Source organism: Bacillus rossius, chromosome 13, assembly GCF_032445375.1.
Source record: "Bacillus rossius redtenbacheri isolate Brsri chromosome 13, Brsri_v3, whole genome shotgun sequence".
Taxonomy (NCBI): Eukaryota; Metazoa; Arthropoda; class Insecta; order Phasmatodea; family Bacillidae; genus Bacillus; species Bacillus rossius.
The window spans coordinates 18,529,247-18,546,511 of NC_086340.1; the positions used below are offsets into that span (position 1 = coordinate 18,529,247).

Sequence of the window (17,265 nt, forward strand, 5' to 3'; positions counted from 1 at the left end):
AATAACGCAAGTTCATTGGCTGCCGACTTGTAAGTGGTCTCAGCTGGTTTTCTCTGTGATTCGATCCTTCTTTGGTTGAAGGTTTATAACTGGTTGAGATTCGTCCAGATGAACAGTAAGCCAATAGCAAAATTGTCTAAGAGGTATATGTGTTTGAATTCTAGCCTATCACCGAATGAATTCGCGAATTTTGCAGGTCTCTAGTCATCGGTAACAACTCCAGTTGGAACAATGGTTCCCCGGTTGGCTACCACACAGAGCACTTTCTCGCCGGGTTCATTCTGGACCCTAGCGGACAGCTGTAGGCGTCTGCGAAGCTTGGCGAATTCATCATCATCCCGTTCACTCTGAAAAAACACAAACAAAAAAATCAGAACTTTCTGGAAGTACACCGCAATCACTCTCGATTTGGCATTTAGCAAAAGTGTTCAAAAAAAAGGCAAAACTGATAATTAGAGACCCGGAAATTTCGCGGATTCATTTAGTCGCAAGCTAGAATGCAAACCTTCACACTCTCGCACTGTGTTCATGATTGGCCCGCAGTTGTTTGGACACGCCCGTCTACGACCGTGAGCCAATGATGTCCAGCTAGGAGAGAAGTCAGCAAATCAGGTAGTGCCAAATAACAAGGATAAAAATGTTCTCGCTAATAAATCAACAAATGGGAAAGTAAACATGGGTCTATAACGATAACTTTGAATTCTATCCCTGAGGCCAGAAGAATCCGCGAAATTTCCGGGTCTCTACTGATAATCGATTAACTATATACTTCAAAATAATTAAGTATAAAATTATCGGCACATGTTGGACCACTTCCAGACGTGGCGGCTAGTTGGTTCCGCCAGTTGATCGGACGGGGTGCAGAGGAGTGTAGTGATGTAGTGAATGAACCCCTTCACACGCAGTCAGCTCCTCAGCTCTGGCGGGTAGCCAATAGGCGCCTGTGTCCCTCACGTTCTCAACCCCCACCGGTAGACTCGACACAAGACACTGCTCGTCATCCAGTCTCGCCTGGTTGAATCCGCCGAGGTCGCATCTGTCGGGTCCGATGCGGAGCAGCGTACAGCAGTCCCGAGGTGCGGAACACAGCGGTAAGATCAACATGAGCGAAGCTTGGAGGGAAGTGCTGATTTTAGCAGCACGGGGCCAGCCAGACAAGGTGCATTCGTTAAGAACCTTTCACTCAAATTACAGAAAACTCCCGATTATCCGCGAAATTAAGTGGCAGGGCCACCGCGGATAGTGAAAATCGCGGATAATCCGCAAAACAGCCGAAAATGGGAAACAAAAAAAGGAAACATCGATTTCAACTTAAAAATCTAAATATTTTTTGTACAGTAAAAGTTACAATTAACAGTAAAAAAATTAAATGATGTTAATTATAGTATTTTACTGAATAATTAACATACAATACATTTCAGTAATGTAAACATAAAAGTGTTTGGTACTTGCTGCGTGAGTTTCGAGAAGGCATGTGGCGTTCTACTGTATTACTGCACACAATACACTCGCCAGTAGAGTTCAAATTTGCTCACTTGTAATAAAATACGGATTTACATATGTGCTGTATTTTTTCGTAGCATGCGCGGATAATGGGGAGTTTACTGTATTAGAAATATATAAGTAATTTATTGTATTAATAAATTTACTTAGATTTGCAAGTTGTACCTATGTTCTCTTCCAACTGGGAAGATAAGTTGATTCCACAAGTTGTGGTGTTAAACCAGCCCGAATAGTGTCTTCACACGGCAGTCACCTAACTGAGAGTCAACAAGGAAACTTACAACGGGAGGTCTGCTTCTCGTCAATACCGATTTGATTGCAATACAGAGCACACGCACGGCTCGACTGGAAGGGGTGGAAATAACAAGGTTTGAAAGTAACTAATCAATTGCGTTATAATTTATTGTATTCATCCTAATCTTTATCTAAAAAATATGGCTGGAACAAATATTTTAGAATAGAATTATCATCGTATAAACAGAAAAAAAATTTTTAAGTATCAAATTTGTTCGAATTTATTTTAAACATAGTTATTATTATTATTATTATTATTATTATTATTATTATCATCATCATCTTAAACCTTGTTGGAAAGAACATTTTTATACAATACGTTAGCTGCAAGGAAAATGAGAAAATATTTAATAGGTACTTATTTAATATTGGAGAACATTAAGTTCTTGAAATATTCCAGAATTTCTAGAAGTTTCCAAAATATTTCCAGAAGAAATGGGCACTTCGTAATCTACCTACGCCTGTAGGCTGTGCCAAAATGATTTTTTTTTTTGGTCGCGATACGCTTGCTAGCATGTAAATGAACTATGTACAAATATCTGTAATTTTACATGATAATTTCAGTTCCTTTTTTTTTAAATCGTACCATGTATCAGCTTGTTCACATAGTACACAGCCCCATGCATTTTGAACTAGCTCTCGGTTCTCGCTGTAGTGATAAAGTACGAGGTTGTCATCTGCACGAGCAAGTATTTTACAAACGGATGAACTATTAAACCACATATTCTCACAGCAATGACACCTCGAAGGTTTTCCTCGACACGAGCACAAATGTTTCGCAACATTTGAAAAGTTTACCTCTTTGATATTGAAGAACATTTCAAAATAGAATAGCTTGGTTTCTAACAACATTTCCCACTGGCTATTTGTTATATATAATGATACAATTTCCCAAATTGACGATACCTCTGGAAATTATATTACAGCATAATATTTATTGTCTTAATCGGGAACTTTTACTTAAAAAATTTCTTTTTTGTTTATGTGTTTGGAAATTTGTTTTTGAAAAATTAATTTAACAGTGCTTATTCATGCACTGTAAAGGATTTTTTTTTTTTGTGGATGGAACAGAAATATCCATTTAAAATTACAATGATTTCAGATACATTTACACGAAAACAACTGTATCACTACAAAATAGCGTTCGCAGTAATACTGAGTTCGGATTCTTACCCGAGCATTAATTTATGCTTTTTGTTGTCCCAGTACCTCCAATAGTTAAAGTTATTTGTAAACTCTTCCCCGAATAGCTTTCCAGACTCTGCCCATTAATAAACATAATAAATCAAAACAAAGTCAAATGATTGAATTTTCGATTATCTTTTCCATGGTTTAAAAAAATCATGCTTGATTGAAAAATCAATTAAAATATAAAATGATAGGAAAATTCACGTCAGAAATACTCAGTATTATCTCGAAAAACACATTCCACATATGCAAAGATAACTATAGTAATGTGTTGTTCAAAGTTACAATACCTTTATTGTACTATTACAAACTAATTCTTGGCTCATGGTTTCCAAAGGAATCTATTGTAAAAGTACAGAAAATATTTTTCCCTATGTGCACAGCATTTATATACTACAATACATACCTTTCTGGATATGGCGTGTGGAAATCCATCTCCACTAGCAGAATATAGTCTTCTGGACTAAGGTTTGAACAGTAATTCTGAAAAATGAAATTTCAATTTTGTTTAACAGTTACCTAACCCAAAGATTTGCTAATCATAACTATGCTAACAGTAGTACATAATAGTTCCTCCGAGACCTAGTTTTCCGGTGAAGTGTGTGGTGTCAGGGTCCGCCATATTTATTTGGGACTTCACGGCGACCATCTTGGGTGACCTTAACCTTGACCTTTGACCTTGACCTTCAAAATTTGCCAAACTTTGTCAAAATGATTCAAAATTCGTCAAAAATCTGCCAAACTCCGCCAAAATTTCCAGTTTTTTATGGAAAATATTCCGCCAAAAAATCTAAAAAAATCAGTACAAAGAAACTTACATATTTCGAGAAAAAAATTTCCTTTTGAGGGAAAATTTACCATTTTAGTCATCAAAAATGCCAGAGGCTTGAAAATTCCTCAAAGTGGCTTAAATTTCCCATTGGTAAGCCGCCATAAACCACTAAACTAATATGGCGGCAGTGCACTCTAGCAGACGAAAACAAGATGTTGGCCATAATGATAATTGCAGCGATTATGTCAAAATTCAAGATGGTGGGTGTGACGTAAGAAATTTGTATTAATTTTTATTAAGAATTTTTTTATGTTTTTTATTAATAAATTACATGTTTACTCTCGCCGGGAATCGAACCGAGGACCGAATTTATTAAGTAACTAAACAATAGAAGTAAGCAATATTTTAATATATTTTTTGGGAATTTTTTCGGTAAAAAATTTAAAAAATTAAATTTTATGGCCAAGTTCTAGGTCACCCAAGATGGCCGCATTAGGCTTAGGGGTGGCTTGTCGACGAGGAATTCAAGCTTCTTTTGGGAATTTTTGTTCTTTCTAAAGCAAAAGTATTTTGAGGTTTTTAGAATTTCGAATTTTTTAATATTTGAGGAATAAAATGGGAAATTTTCCCTCAAAATGGGAATTTTTACATCTAAATAGGGACATTTCTAGGAATTTTGAGGAGATTTGACACAAAAATGGCCACCTTGACGTCACAATCCAAGATGGTGGTTAGCACAACGCACCACAGACTGCACTCTGGTGCAGGATGCCCATTTGTATACTACTAACAAATCAAAAATTAAATGTTTTTCTTACAAATTTTCAATGTGTGCACCTTTAGTTATATGGCACACATACAATTTTTCCCACACTTTGGTTAACACTTCAGGAGTAACGTGTCTCAACTCTGGAAAAATCAATAGGTAGCGGTGGAACGTGGACACGATCTTTTGTAGAGCCTCAAAGGAGGAAGAAAAAAAATAATCGAATGGTGTTATGTCAAGTGAATGCGGAGGCCAGCGAAAAAAAGAGCTCTGTCGGCTCGATCATCACGAACCAATCCAACGGCCAGGGACTTTGACCCTCGTACAAAGATATTCCAATGGGGAAGAGCTCCATATTGTTGCCAAATCATGTTCACCCTCTACTAATTGGGGGAAAAGACATTCTTTCGCTCCGCAAGTGCATGCGATTATCTTAAAAATGGTTTTGGGTTACTCTAATTGTGACCTTGAACCAGGAAACGTTTACAGTTGGTACTGTTAAATTCCGCAACTGGGGCTTTTGGGGCATCACCTCTTGCAGTTGGTACTGTTAAAATTCCGCAACTGAGGCTTTTGGGGCATCACCTATTGTAGTTGGTACTGTTAAAATTCCGCAACTGGGGAATTTGGGGCATCACCTCTTGTAGTTGGTACTGTTAAAATTCCGCAACTGGGGAATTTGGGGCATCACCTCTTGTAGTTGGTACTGTTAAATTCCGCAACTGGGGCTTTTGGGGCATCACCTCTTGCAGTTGGTACTGTTAAAATTCCGCAACTGGGGAATTTGGGGCATCACCTCTTGTAGTTGGTACTGTTAAATTCAGTAACTGGGGCTTTTGGGGCATCACCACTTGCAGTTGGTACTGTTAAAATTCCGCAACTGGGGAATTTGGGGCATCACCTGCGCCGCCAGCAGGAAGAACAGCTGCCGCTTGGCGAGGCCGACCCTGGGCAGTCGCTGGTCGGGCCCCGGCTCGTCAGGGTCCTCCTCCGAGGCGCGCCACGCCTGGTAGGCCACCTCCAGGCCGCCCACGTCCGCCACGTTCTCGTCGCGCGTCAGGTTCCAGTCGAACTGCGGGCAAGGATGCGCGGACTACACACACCGCACCTGAGGAACTATTTTATACTGCTATTAGCATAGCTATGATCAACAAATATTTGGGTTACGCAACTGCTAAACCAAATTGTAATTTCGATTTTTCAGAATTACTGTTCAAACCCTAGTCCAGAAGACTATATTATGCTAGTGGAGATGGGATTTCCACGCGCTATATCCAGAAAGGTATGTGTTGTAGAATGTAAATGCTGTGGGACATAGGGGAAAATATTTTCTGTACTTTCACAATAGATTCCTTTGGAAACCATTTGCCAAGAATTAGTTTGTAATAATACAAGAAAGGTACTGTACAACACACTACTATAGTTATTTTCGTCGGCATAACAGCCTCGGCTGGGCGTGGTCGAAGCACCCTTTCCGCCATCGTCACGATTGCGACACCCGAAGCATTGCGGAAACGGTACTCGACCACGTCTGATGACGTTTAATGTGTACTTTAAAGGATTCGTGCAATGGGTAATTTTTGATACAACACAGTTTTTTTTGGACATACGCCATTGTCAGTTTTGCACTGTTTGACTTGGAAAAAGAAAAAAAAAATCAAGAATGCAAAATAAGAAATAAAACTGTAAACACACCTAAACAGAGAACAAAACTTAAAATCTGCTGATGTCTCGAACTGATGGAACTAACGAATAAAACCAAACAGGTTTTTTGTTGTGTTCTCCATAACACCTGTTTAGTTTCATCTTTCTCTGAGGAATCATGCAACGGGAAATTTTTATCTAATGCAGTTTTTTTTTGTACATACGCCATTACTTTTTTGCACTGTTTTTCATGGAACAATCCGCAAAAAATGTTTAAAAAAATCGATTGTCTGTAAAGTAGGTTTCCGTACGATAGTTTAACGTGACAACGTCATAACAAAACATTGATGAAATGATTGCATACTTTTATGAATAAAATTGAATAATTTTTATTGAAATATCACTATTCTGTACGGATACAAAGAAGGAGTGAAATGAAATCTACTATTTAATTGATAAATTTACTTTTATTTGCACTCATTAATTCAAACATGTTTATTACTTTAACGAAGAGATTATTTTAACTATAATTTTATACATGTTTGCTATTTAACATTTCTCAAATCTGTGTTATTCTGTCAAGGATAGGACGATGATAGGAAAAGCAGGAAACGAATGGGAGTGTTTCGAGTTTAACGTGCCTCGAAAAAATCAAATCGATGGTTGTTCCAATCGAGTGGAAGAGAGATGGATGCGGCGCAAGCGTACAATGGAGCGTAACGGGACAACGAGTCATCCTTTTTTTTTTTTAGTGCGTGCAGCCGGCGTTCGTCGATTTATTAGACGCTGTCACGTCAAAAAAAAATATCATGAAGATGAAAATACACAGAAAACAAGATGTCGGACGAACAGAACAGAGACAGATCCAGTGATTGAACTGAACAAGTATTGTGGACAACACAAAGGACGGCAGCACGGGCAGAACATGTTCAGACATGAGGTGCTTCGAGGGAGTGTTCGGGAGGGGTGTGCCTGCACGTCGACCCGGCGCGCGAGCATGTTCAACCTCTAAGAGCCCGTCTACAATAGTCCGAACCTGTGCGTGGTCCGTGTCCTTATCCGAATGTGAGTGACGTCAAATTATCTCACCGGAAACTGCCCTGTCCACAATTGCGATGTCCGAAGTCCGAATGTATTGATTTCTAAAGTTGTCATCAGAGCGCAGTAAATGTGCCAAACCAAATGTTTTTTGTTTATTGTTTTGATTCTTTGTAGTTTGAGATTGAACTTATGAAAGTTGTGGGAGTTCAATAATATATATTTATTCAGTGGCTCTTCTTGACTTACAACACCTTCCATTTCCTTCAATAACAAAAACAAACACCGCGTTTTCAAACGGGAACCGGAAATTAAAATATCGCGAGTGATCTGTTCCTTTTTCTGTGTCCGAAGTACACAGGTTGGGGACAAAAAGTTCAAATTGACGAATGTCTTCGGACCAGGTAGGTTCGGACTATTCGCCCCACTTGACGCATGACGTCAGAGGGTCACGCGGACCAATCAGGCGACGAGTGTCCTTCGGACACAGTTTTAGGACATTGCTATTGTAGACGGGCCTTGAAGGTCAGACACGAGGTGCTCCGAGGGAGGTGTTTCGGGGAAGGGGGGTTGGGTGGGTTGGTTTCACCTGCACGTCGACGGGCGCGCCCAGGAAGCTGACCCGGCGCGCGAGCCCCGACGAGTAGCGGCGCGCGACGCAGTCGAGCCTCGCCTCGAGCCGCAGCCGCGCCCCGGGGGTGAACCAGCCGCGGCTCGGGTCAAGGGAGTGCAGCGCCTCGTGGGCCAGCACCAGCCCCAGGGTGGAGTAGCGCGCGTAGCTTGGCAGGCCCTCCGCCAGGTGCGGCTGCGCCAGCACGGCCAGCGGGATCACTGCGCAGGGCGCGGCGACCACTCACTCGCCCTGTCCCGTTCCTCGCTTAGCAACACGCAGCTTAGAAAACTCGGAAAAAAACAAAAAAATTGGTTGTCTGTAAAGTCTGTGTACGGACGATAGTTCAACGTGACTACGTCATAAACAAAACATTGATGAATTGATTGCATACTTTTATGAATAAAATTGAAACATTTTTATTTTAATAATAAAAGTATAAATGCTTGAAATTATACTAGTAATCAGATTTTTAAAATGCAAGAATAATTAACCTTTATTGCCGAAATTGTTGTAATGAAAACCACATTAACTTTTCACTTCACTTTATAAACAGTCGACGAAACAGTTCACGTGTAGATGACTTGTAATTAATTTTAAAAACTGGCGTTTAGCTATAAAGTTTAAATATAATTATGAACACGTTTTCATATAAATATACTGTAATCAAATATCTATCATCAATTATATGAATCACCATAATTTTTTTAGTCAATTGAAACATAACATATTATTACTGCACTCGCCGACAGCGTAACGGAACATAGCGTAAAGGAACAATGAACGTAACGGGACACAGCGTAACGGAACAATGAGCGAAACAGGACACAGGGTAACGGAACAATGTGCGTAACGGGACACTTTTTCGTGCGTGGAGCCGGCGTTCATCGATTTATTAGACGTTGTTACGTCAAAAAATACACGTAACTTAGAACTGTCTCAAGTTGGAACGATAATAACTTAGGAACACACAACGTGGAAACACACAAAGTAGAAACGTCATAACTTAGAACCCTCACAACTTAGAACCGTTTTAACTTAGAAACACGCAACGCAGAACTACACAACTTAGAAACGTCGTAACGTAGATAGTCATAACTTCGAACTATCACCACTTAAAAACTCACAACTTAGAACTGTCATAACTTAGAAACACACAACGCCGAAACGTCATAACTTAGAACCATCTTAACTTAGAAACACACAACTTAGAAGATTCTATCTTGTGTGTTTCTAAGTGATGTGTTTATAAGCTGTGTGTTTCTAAGTTGTGACAGCACCCCTCTTCCCCCTACCACCGTCTCGACCACACCGGGGATTTCCGCGCGGAAAACCTGGCATTGCTGCCACGTCAGTCCGATATATGGCAGGCGAACCACAGAGGTGAGAAGTATGCAAGGGAGTTGGTGTCTACAATCTTTGCCACGTTAGTACCTGAATTCTATCTGCACAGCAAAACAATTGTTGGTTATAATAAGTTTAACGCTGATATCTTCCAGATATGTTGGTTTTTTTCTTTAAATGATTCATGCAACGGATAATTCCGATTTAATACAGTTCTTTGGACATACGCCATTGCAGCTTTAGCACTGCTTGTCATGAAAAAAAAAGCATAAATGTAAAATGTCAACAGATAAACCCAACGGTTTGAACAACGACGGACAGCATAGACGAACACATGCATTTTAAAAATATCAGACCACAAGAATTCCGTAGAAGCAATTTAGTCATTAAAAAGGCACGGACTAACACAGTGGGCTTAAAACGATGAGACAGTTTCCTGCCTGGCGGTACTTGTGAGTCCCACAATGTTTGAAGCCCCATAGAAATAGTGTGTGCATGTTTGAAACCACATGCTGCCTGTCGGGACCTCTGGGTACCTGTATAGCTCCGCTCTGCCAGTAGTCGAAGAAGTTCGATTGACAGCCGAGAGGTTGCAGCACTAATACGGCAGCGCTGCACCAGTCTGGAGCGCCCTTTTTTTTTGTTCGTTGAGCTGGACATATTGTTACGATCGCGCTTGGCTGCAGTGCATGGCATCGCCGCACTCGTTCGGCCTGTCTGCGCCCCCTTCCTTCTGCATCCTCTCCCTGGTATCTCGTGTCATACTATCTCGCTAAATCCTGACCGTCGCAGCGCGCACCTGCCTCAGATCGGGTTACTTAAAAGAGGCCGCACTGCGGAATAAAATGACTCAGGCGCCTTTATCGGCGTTCTTAGAGCAGCCACCGCGTCCTTCGAGGACTCACGACGCGTTTCTGGGCATTTCGACGGCGAAGGTCGCGAGATATCTCGGAGACATGCCCGATTGTTCTGGATGGGAACCCAAGGGCTATTTAAGGAGGTTGGGCCGACCTTCGAGTCAGTCAGTCGGTGACTGAGTGAGTTCTCCCGCGGCGGAGTTTCCGGGCGATAGTGCCGCGGGTGCGGCAGAGTGGCGAAGTCCTTGGACGAAGGTTCCAGGGCAGGGAGTGAGTAAGTTCAGTGGAGTCGGGAGTTTTCCCGCGGCGGAGTTTCCGGGCGATAGAGTCGCGGGCGCGGCGGAGTCAGTGAAGTTCCGAGTGAGGCGTCGTGTGGGATCTCGGCGAAGGGTGTGACGGCGGCGGCGGAGTGCGGCGACGGAGTCCCGCGGCGGAGACCCACGAGGGGTGCTGCGGTCAGAGTTGCGCCGGAATTGCGGCCCAGCGAGGTGTGCGAAACGAGTGACTGGGGAATTGGCATTTCTTTAAGTGTAGTTAATTATTTGCCAATTTAGAAGATTATTTGTAAGTGACAAGTAGTGGTAATAAATAAAACTGTGTGTGTGAAATAAAAATCATTAATTGGGCTATCCTTTACGAACCCCCGCTGGGAAATCGTAACATTTTGGTGTCAGAAGTGGGATAGCCCTAATTAATAGATTTAGGATTCAGTTACAGTATTAGATTAAAAGTTAAGGATAGAATTTAGTTTACGAGAATATAGTTAGTGTTTAGAACTTCAGTGAATTTGAAATTTTCTACAGTTAGTTTGAGTATACTGTAGTCAGTGTTAGTTTTGAATGTAATAGAGTTATTGTTAGTTAAATTAGAAGGTTCGGCTAGGTCATTTAAAATTAATAACAGTATTAGAAAAATATTTAGGCTTGTAGACAAGAAAGATGGCTGCCGATGAGCTTAAGAATGTCCTGGCATTCTTGGCCGAACTGAAGAGTGGCCAGGAAGAAATGAAGAATGAAATGAAGAGTAACAGGGAAGAAATGAAGAATGAAATGAAGAGTAACAGGGAAGAAATGAAGAATGGCCAGGAGAAAATGGAGAATAGGCTGGACGAGATGAAGAGTAGCCAAAAGAAAATGGAGAATAGGCTGGACGAGATGAAGAAGGGTCAGGAAGAAATGTTAGCCAGTATGAAGAAGGGTCAGGAAGAAATGTTAGCCAGTATGAAGAACTTTAAGGAAGAAATGGTATCTAGTACAAAGAACTTTAAGGAAGAAATGGTAACCAGTATAAAGAAATTTACGGAAGAAATGAAGAGTGGAAGGAAGGAGAGTAAGAACCACCATGAAGAAAAGAAGAGCGGGTCAAATAATAGCCTAGAGGAAATGAAGAAGGGTCAGGAAGAACTGAAGCATGGCCAAGAAGAAATGAGGAATGAAATGAAGACCGAAGTGAAGTTAAGCATAGAAGGGAAGAACAGCCAAGAGAAAAACAGCGAAGAGAAGAACGGTGAACAGAAGACCGGTCAGGAGAAGCACGGCGAAGAGAAGAACAGATAAATGAAGACCAGCCAAGAAGAGAACAGTGAAGAGAATAACAGTGAAGAGAAGAACCACAAAGAGAAGACTAGCGAAGAGAAGACTAGCGAAGAGAAGACCAGCGAAGAGGAGACCTGCCAAGAGAACAGTGAAGAGAACAGCGAAGAGAACAGCGAAGAACACTGCGAAGAGGACATTAGCCAAGGAGAGGAGAACAGCCAGGACATGAATATGAAAGAAGAGCTGAAGAAAAGCATAGAAGTAGTGAAGATGAGTTACAAAGTAAAGAATATTGAACGAGAAGAAATGAAGATAAACCAAAGAGAGAGGGAAAAATTCACAAAAGAGCTGAAGAAAAGCCGAGAAGAGATGTACATGAGTCAAGAAGAGATAGAGAAGTGCAAAGAAGAAACGAAGGAAGACCAAGAAGAAACACAGGAAGACCAAGAAGAGGTGAAGAAGGACCAAGAACAGGGGAATAAAGACCGAGAAGAGAAAATGAGAACACAAAGAGTGAAGAAGATGGTGCAAGGAGTAACTGAAAGCAGTCCAGACGATATTCATAAGAACAAAGAGGGAATGAGGAACCAAGAAGAGACGAAGAAGAGCTGGGAAGAAATGCTTTGTGAACAAGTAGCTACGAGAGAACAAACAGAGAGAAAAAGGGAAGAAACAAGCGAACCATTGGGAGGCAACGAGCAATGCTCTCAAGAGAATCGGGTCCGTCCAAGGCAATGGTCGGTCCGTCTCGGGCAGCTGGCTGAACGACATGGGGAATCTGCGACCCAGAAGTGTCGCCGGGTGACAAGAGAATCTACATCTAATGAGAGAGAGGGTTATCTGGTGAGACTGTACAGCCCGCGATGGAGGAAAGGCAGGAGGCCTAAACTTCGAGTAGCATGGGGACCTCCAGAAGGAGATGCATTACCTGTTCGGGACGAACAGGTTTAAGGAGGGGGCAATGTTACGATCGCGCTTGGCTGCAGTGCATGGCATCGCCGCACTCGTTCGGCCTGTCTGCGCCCCCTTCCTTCTGCATCCTCTCCCTGGTATCTCGTGTCATACTATCTCGCTAAATCCTGACCGTCGCAGCGCGCACCTGCCTCAGATCGGGTTACTTAAAAGAGGCCGCACTGCGGAATAAAATGACTCAGGCGCCTTTATCGGCGTTCTTAGAGCAGCCACCGCGTCCTTCGAGGACTCACGACGCGTTTCTGGGCATTTCGACGGCGAAGGTCGCGAGATATCTCGGAGACATGCCCGATTGTTCTGGATGGGAACCCAAGGGCTATTTAAGGAGGTTGGGCCGACCTTCGAGTCAGTCAGTCGGTGACTGAGTGAGTTCTCCCGCGGCGGAGTTTCCGGGCGATAGTGCCGCGGGTGCGGCAGAGTGGCGAAGTCCTTGGACGAAGGTTCCAGGGCAGGGAGTGAGTAAGTTCAGTGGAGTCGGGAGTTTTCCCGCGGCGGAGTTTCCGGGCGATAGAGTCGCGGGCGCGGCGGAGTCAGTGAAGTTCCGAGTGAGGCGTCGTGTGGGATCTCGGCGAAGGGTGTGACGGCGGCGGCGGAGTGCGGCGACGGAGTCCCGCGGCGGAGACCCACGAGGGGTGCTGCGGTCAGAGTTGCGCCGGAATTGCGGCCCAGCGAGGTGTGCGAAACGAGTGACTGGGGAATTGGCATTTCTTTAAGTGTAGTTAATTATTTGCCAATTTAGAAGATTATTTGTAAGTGACAAGTAGTGGTAATAAATAAAACTGTGTGTGTGAAATAAAAATCATTAATTGGGCTATCCTTTACGAACCCCCGCTGGGAAATCGTAACAATATGATAAATGCCTGTCAGTACTTAAAAGTCCCATCATTAAAAAATATATTAAATATAAATTTAAAAAAAATTTGGAAAAAATTAGGGTCTCCTTTTATGCCTACTTAAATATAAAAATGAAATAAAAATTACAAAATTGAATTTTTTTACATTTCTAGGCAGGAAAGGGTTAAACGTTAACAGACAGACGACGAAACCTGGACAATGCAGCAAGTATATGATGAAGACGAACGTATATTATGGACAAAACAACGGCGACAGCACCGACGAAAACAGAAGGTTTCCTATGACAAAACAGTTGCGACGTTTTCGGGAACTGGCATATGTTCCCGTCAGCAGGCACAAACAGACTTTTCCCATGACAAACGTACAAAACTACAATGGCTTTTTTTAAAGTAATTGTATTAAATAATAATTTCCCATTGCATGAATCTTTAAAAGAACAAACGCAGTGTTATATAATAATACCTTCACAGTACCAAAATTCGCAGTCACTCTTAAAGTTTTAACTTGGAGTTGTGTTCACTGGCCATAGACATTGTGCAAAATGCAAGTAGTAGTAATCGTCAGGAGACGGTAAGCTGTGATGTTGAGTTGAAGTCACTTACTATGTTGCCATCGTCATAATGCAACACCCTTAACATTGCGGAAATATTATTCAATTACGGCTGAGGATGATTAATAAATACGAATTAGAATATTTTGTTTTTAATTAAAGTCACTTCTGTGAAATACAGTTCTTTAAAATTGTTTTCAAATCGCAACCACCTCGCTCCCCCAATTTAAAAACACAAGCGAGCGCACAGCAGGCCAAGCAACGACTGCGCATATGACCCGTGCGAAACTGATTTATAATCGATATCTCACTGTTGAATTGAGCCAATGAAATTTCGCGATATATCCGACATATTTTGGCAGGGTTAGTAAATAACTGTGCTGGCTACCAAATGATTTCTCAGTGACATCTGATCAGTTATATTTAAACACCGTTTTTTAACGTATAATTTAATTTGGGTTAGCTATGTAAAATTTTAAGAAACAGTTCTGACCTCGAAATGTATATTTTTATTTAGTTTAATTGTAAATAATTTGTAATAAATAATATAATTGATTAATTTTTCAAGCAGGATCTACCCCTCAGCATTGTAATATCTCAATAAATTGTTGCCACAAAATAGTTGATAATAAAAAATCTGTAATCCAGCCAAAATGGCTTCATAAACTACCCTCACTGGTTTTTGTACTTTGCGTCCGTAACGTAAAAAAAAAAAAAAAAATTCATTTCCCACTTATGCTGACATCTCTCCCATGCACACGATCGTGTGCATAGGTGGGAAATGTGAATCGGTAGGTTGGAAAACACGGCGGTCAAATCTTGTGCGCACGATCTACTCTTTCTGTAACTGTTATTCATTAGGTAGATTTCGATGAAATACTACCTATTGTAGCCGTTAACATGGTGCGACTTCCGGAAATATTTTATATGGTTTTCCATTGACCCAAAAACCATCGTCAACTCAAATCTTGTTTATATAAATTCATTTTAAATCGCAATCTGATGTATCTCCAAAACTAGCAAATTATTATTCTGAAAAAAAAAATAAAGACATATTTAGTAAATTGGATGAAAATAGCAGCATATTTAAAACTGTTTTTTTTTTTAAATCTTTGAGGATGAAAGAGAGCATATTCTTAAAGAAAATAAATGCTTATCAAAATAACACGTAAAAACAGCAAGTATTTGAACATTGTGTTAATTGGGTTTCAATAAACACATTGTGTTCATTGAATAAATGTTTTTGGCCTGCATTGAAACTATTGATTTAAATAAATATCTGATAGCGTGAAAATATTTTAGGTAAGCTTTCAATAAATATTTTTAAAAAATTCTGAAATTCAAATCAAAACCATAAACGACGAGTTTTATCAGCTAGTGTGATATAAGTGAGTATGCTTAATTTCTTTGTTATTTAAGCATATCCGCCCTTTCGTTGGAAAATTAACTGTTTAATGATCTTTAAGGTAACAACTATATTAAAAATAAGTATTGTTTGATTTATATTATGAAAACTTTAAAATTTCAGTTACTTCCGCTTTATCTTAACTGTATTTAGGATGGAAAAAAAAATATTGAAAAAAATATTAAATAGAACACATAATCTGTTTTAAAAACATTGATAAGTGATGCGTGGTGTGAGTATATATGCGTCCTTATAATTGATGATTTAAATTCAATATATTTGTTTTAATGAAAATAATAATATATGTTTAACGCTAAACTACGAAAAACAGAAGAGCACTTTAAGTGAACCAAAACTAAAATTTCTAGTGTTTCTACTTTTTAATAACTCAAAATAATTATCTTACCAATTCTGTTCAGCGTTTTTTCGTAAAATGCATTCACCAGAAACGGAACAGCCCATCTGTAAATATTAAGATAAGGGTAATAGCACAGTTGATAAAAAAAATAATCCATATTACGGATGACGTGTATATGTGATAATTCAAAGGCCACTCAGCTATCTAAAATATAAATAACAAAAAATAATTTCAGTGAAATAATATGAATATTTATTCATTTTTTTATTGATATGAGATAGTTTTCAAGCTAATTATGTGTCTAATTTTATTACGTGAAATATAATAAGTTGTTCAGAAATAAAGCACTGTTTTTTTATCAAACCTGAAAAGTATATAAATATATGCACTGAAAAGGCAAGAGGAAATTTTTTGAAATTTACTAAGAAGAGCATGTTTTAAAATCACATTAGTATAAAAACCAGTAGCTCACATTTGATTGTCCTGAGGCTGGCTGTGAAAATCGGGAAGGACGGATTTTCTAAGTTGACGATATCTTCTTATGACGTTTCCAAAGAAGTCGTTATCGTCTACCTGCACCTGAGAACAATGTAAAAAATGTCCCGCAAAAGTTGATTAAGATTAAAATCACAGCAATGGTAATAATTCCTCAAAGGGTATAAAACAAGGCAGTTTCCTGGTCCAATATTAAGACTGATTGTGACCAACTGAAATAAGAGAATTTTGGCTTAGTTGGACAATACAAGACACTCCAACTTAAAGCCCTTTCACACAATTTAATCCATTAGTTTCAATAAATTTTAAATATGGCATTCAATGAAAATTGAAATTTTAAAAAAAATTCATTCACACTGATAAAGTACTTGGACTATTAAATAAACATATTCGAATAAAAAATTAATTTTCTTGAATAAATTAGTTTCGCCATATTTTATTTCATCGTTTTAAAACTGCTTCTTGATATTTTTTTTAATGCTATAATAAACATGTTTTATGTTTTGTATGTAAATGACGGCAGTGCAGGGGCCTTTAATTTTATTAATTAGATTTTATTGTTCATTTGATAAAAATGTAACTGGTGTAACATTTCTGTTTTTAATAGCCACGCACCTGGCACATACCGAGTTCGCAAATTGCCAGGGAAGGGGGGGGGGGGGGTGGGTGGAATAAATTTAACGGGTGGCAGAGAATGAACAAAAACAGGCAAGTTTTGCAGAGGGACGTATGACCGGAAACGCAACCTTAAAAAAAAAATTAACAGGTATGCGAACAGCAGCGCAAAAAAAAATTTGAATTTAGCGGGCTTCAGAGCGCTACGTCGCTGGCCGAGATGACGCGCGATCGTAGCGCATTGATGTCCAAATGTTCCGTCGTAAACAGGCCATGAGCCGGACGCAGGCTGCTGGAGTCACACACGTGCATGGTTTAGCGAATTTTAAGAACTTAACGTAGTTAACAAAACATCCTATACGTTCGCCAATATTAAAAAAAAAATGTTTGTCTGTAAAGTCGGTTTACGGACGATAGTTTAACGTGACAACGTCATAACAAAACATTGATGTAATGATAGTTTA

General features: G+C 40.1%; 1 protein-coding gene across 1 annotated transcript in view; it reads right to left on the reverse strand.

The window, feature by feature from the left end:
• Positions 1-247: 247 nt before the first annotated feature.
• The window catches only part of LOC134538604 (endothelin-converting enzyme-like 1), a 93,538-nt gene continuing 76,520 nt past the window's right edge, over positions 248-17,265 (reverse strand). The window contains exons 11-16 of the mRNA XM_063380032.1: positions 16,164-16,270; positions 14,177-14,193; positions 7,795-8,036; positions 5,425-5,595; positions 3,392-3,468; positions 248-347 (exon numbers count right to left, since the gene is read on the reverse strand). Coding sequence (XP_063236102.1) covers positions 248-347; positions 3,392-3,468; positions 5,425-5,595; positions 7,795-8,036; positions 14,177-14,193; positions 16,164-16,270 — 714 coding nt within the window. The remainder of the gene's footprint in view (positions 348-3,391; positions 3,469-5,424; positions 5,596-7,794; positions 8,037-14,176; positions 14,194-16,163; positions 16,271-17,265) is intronic.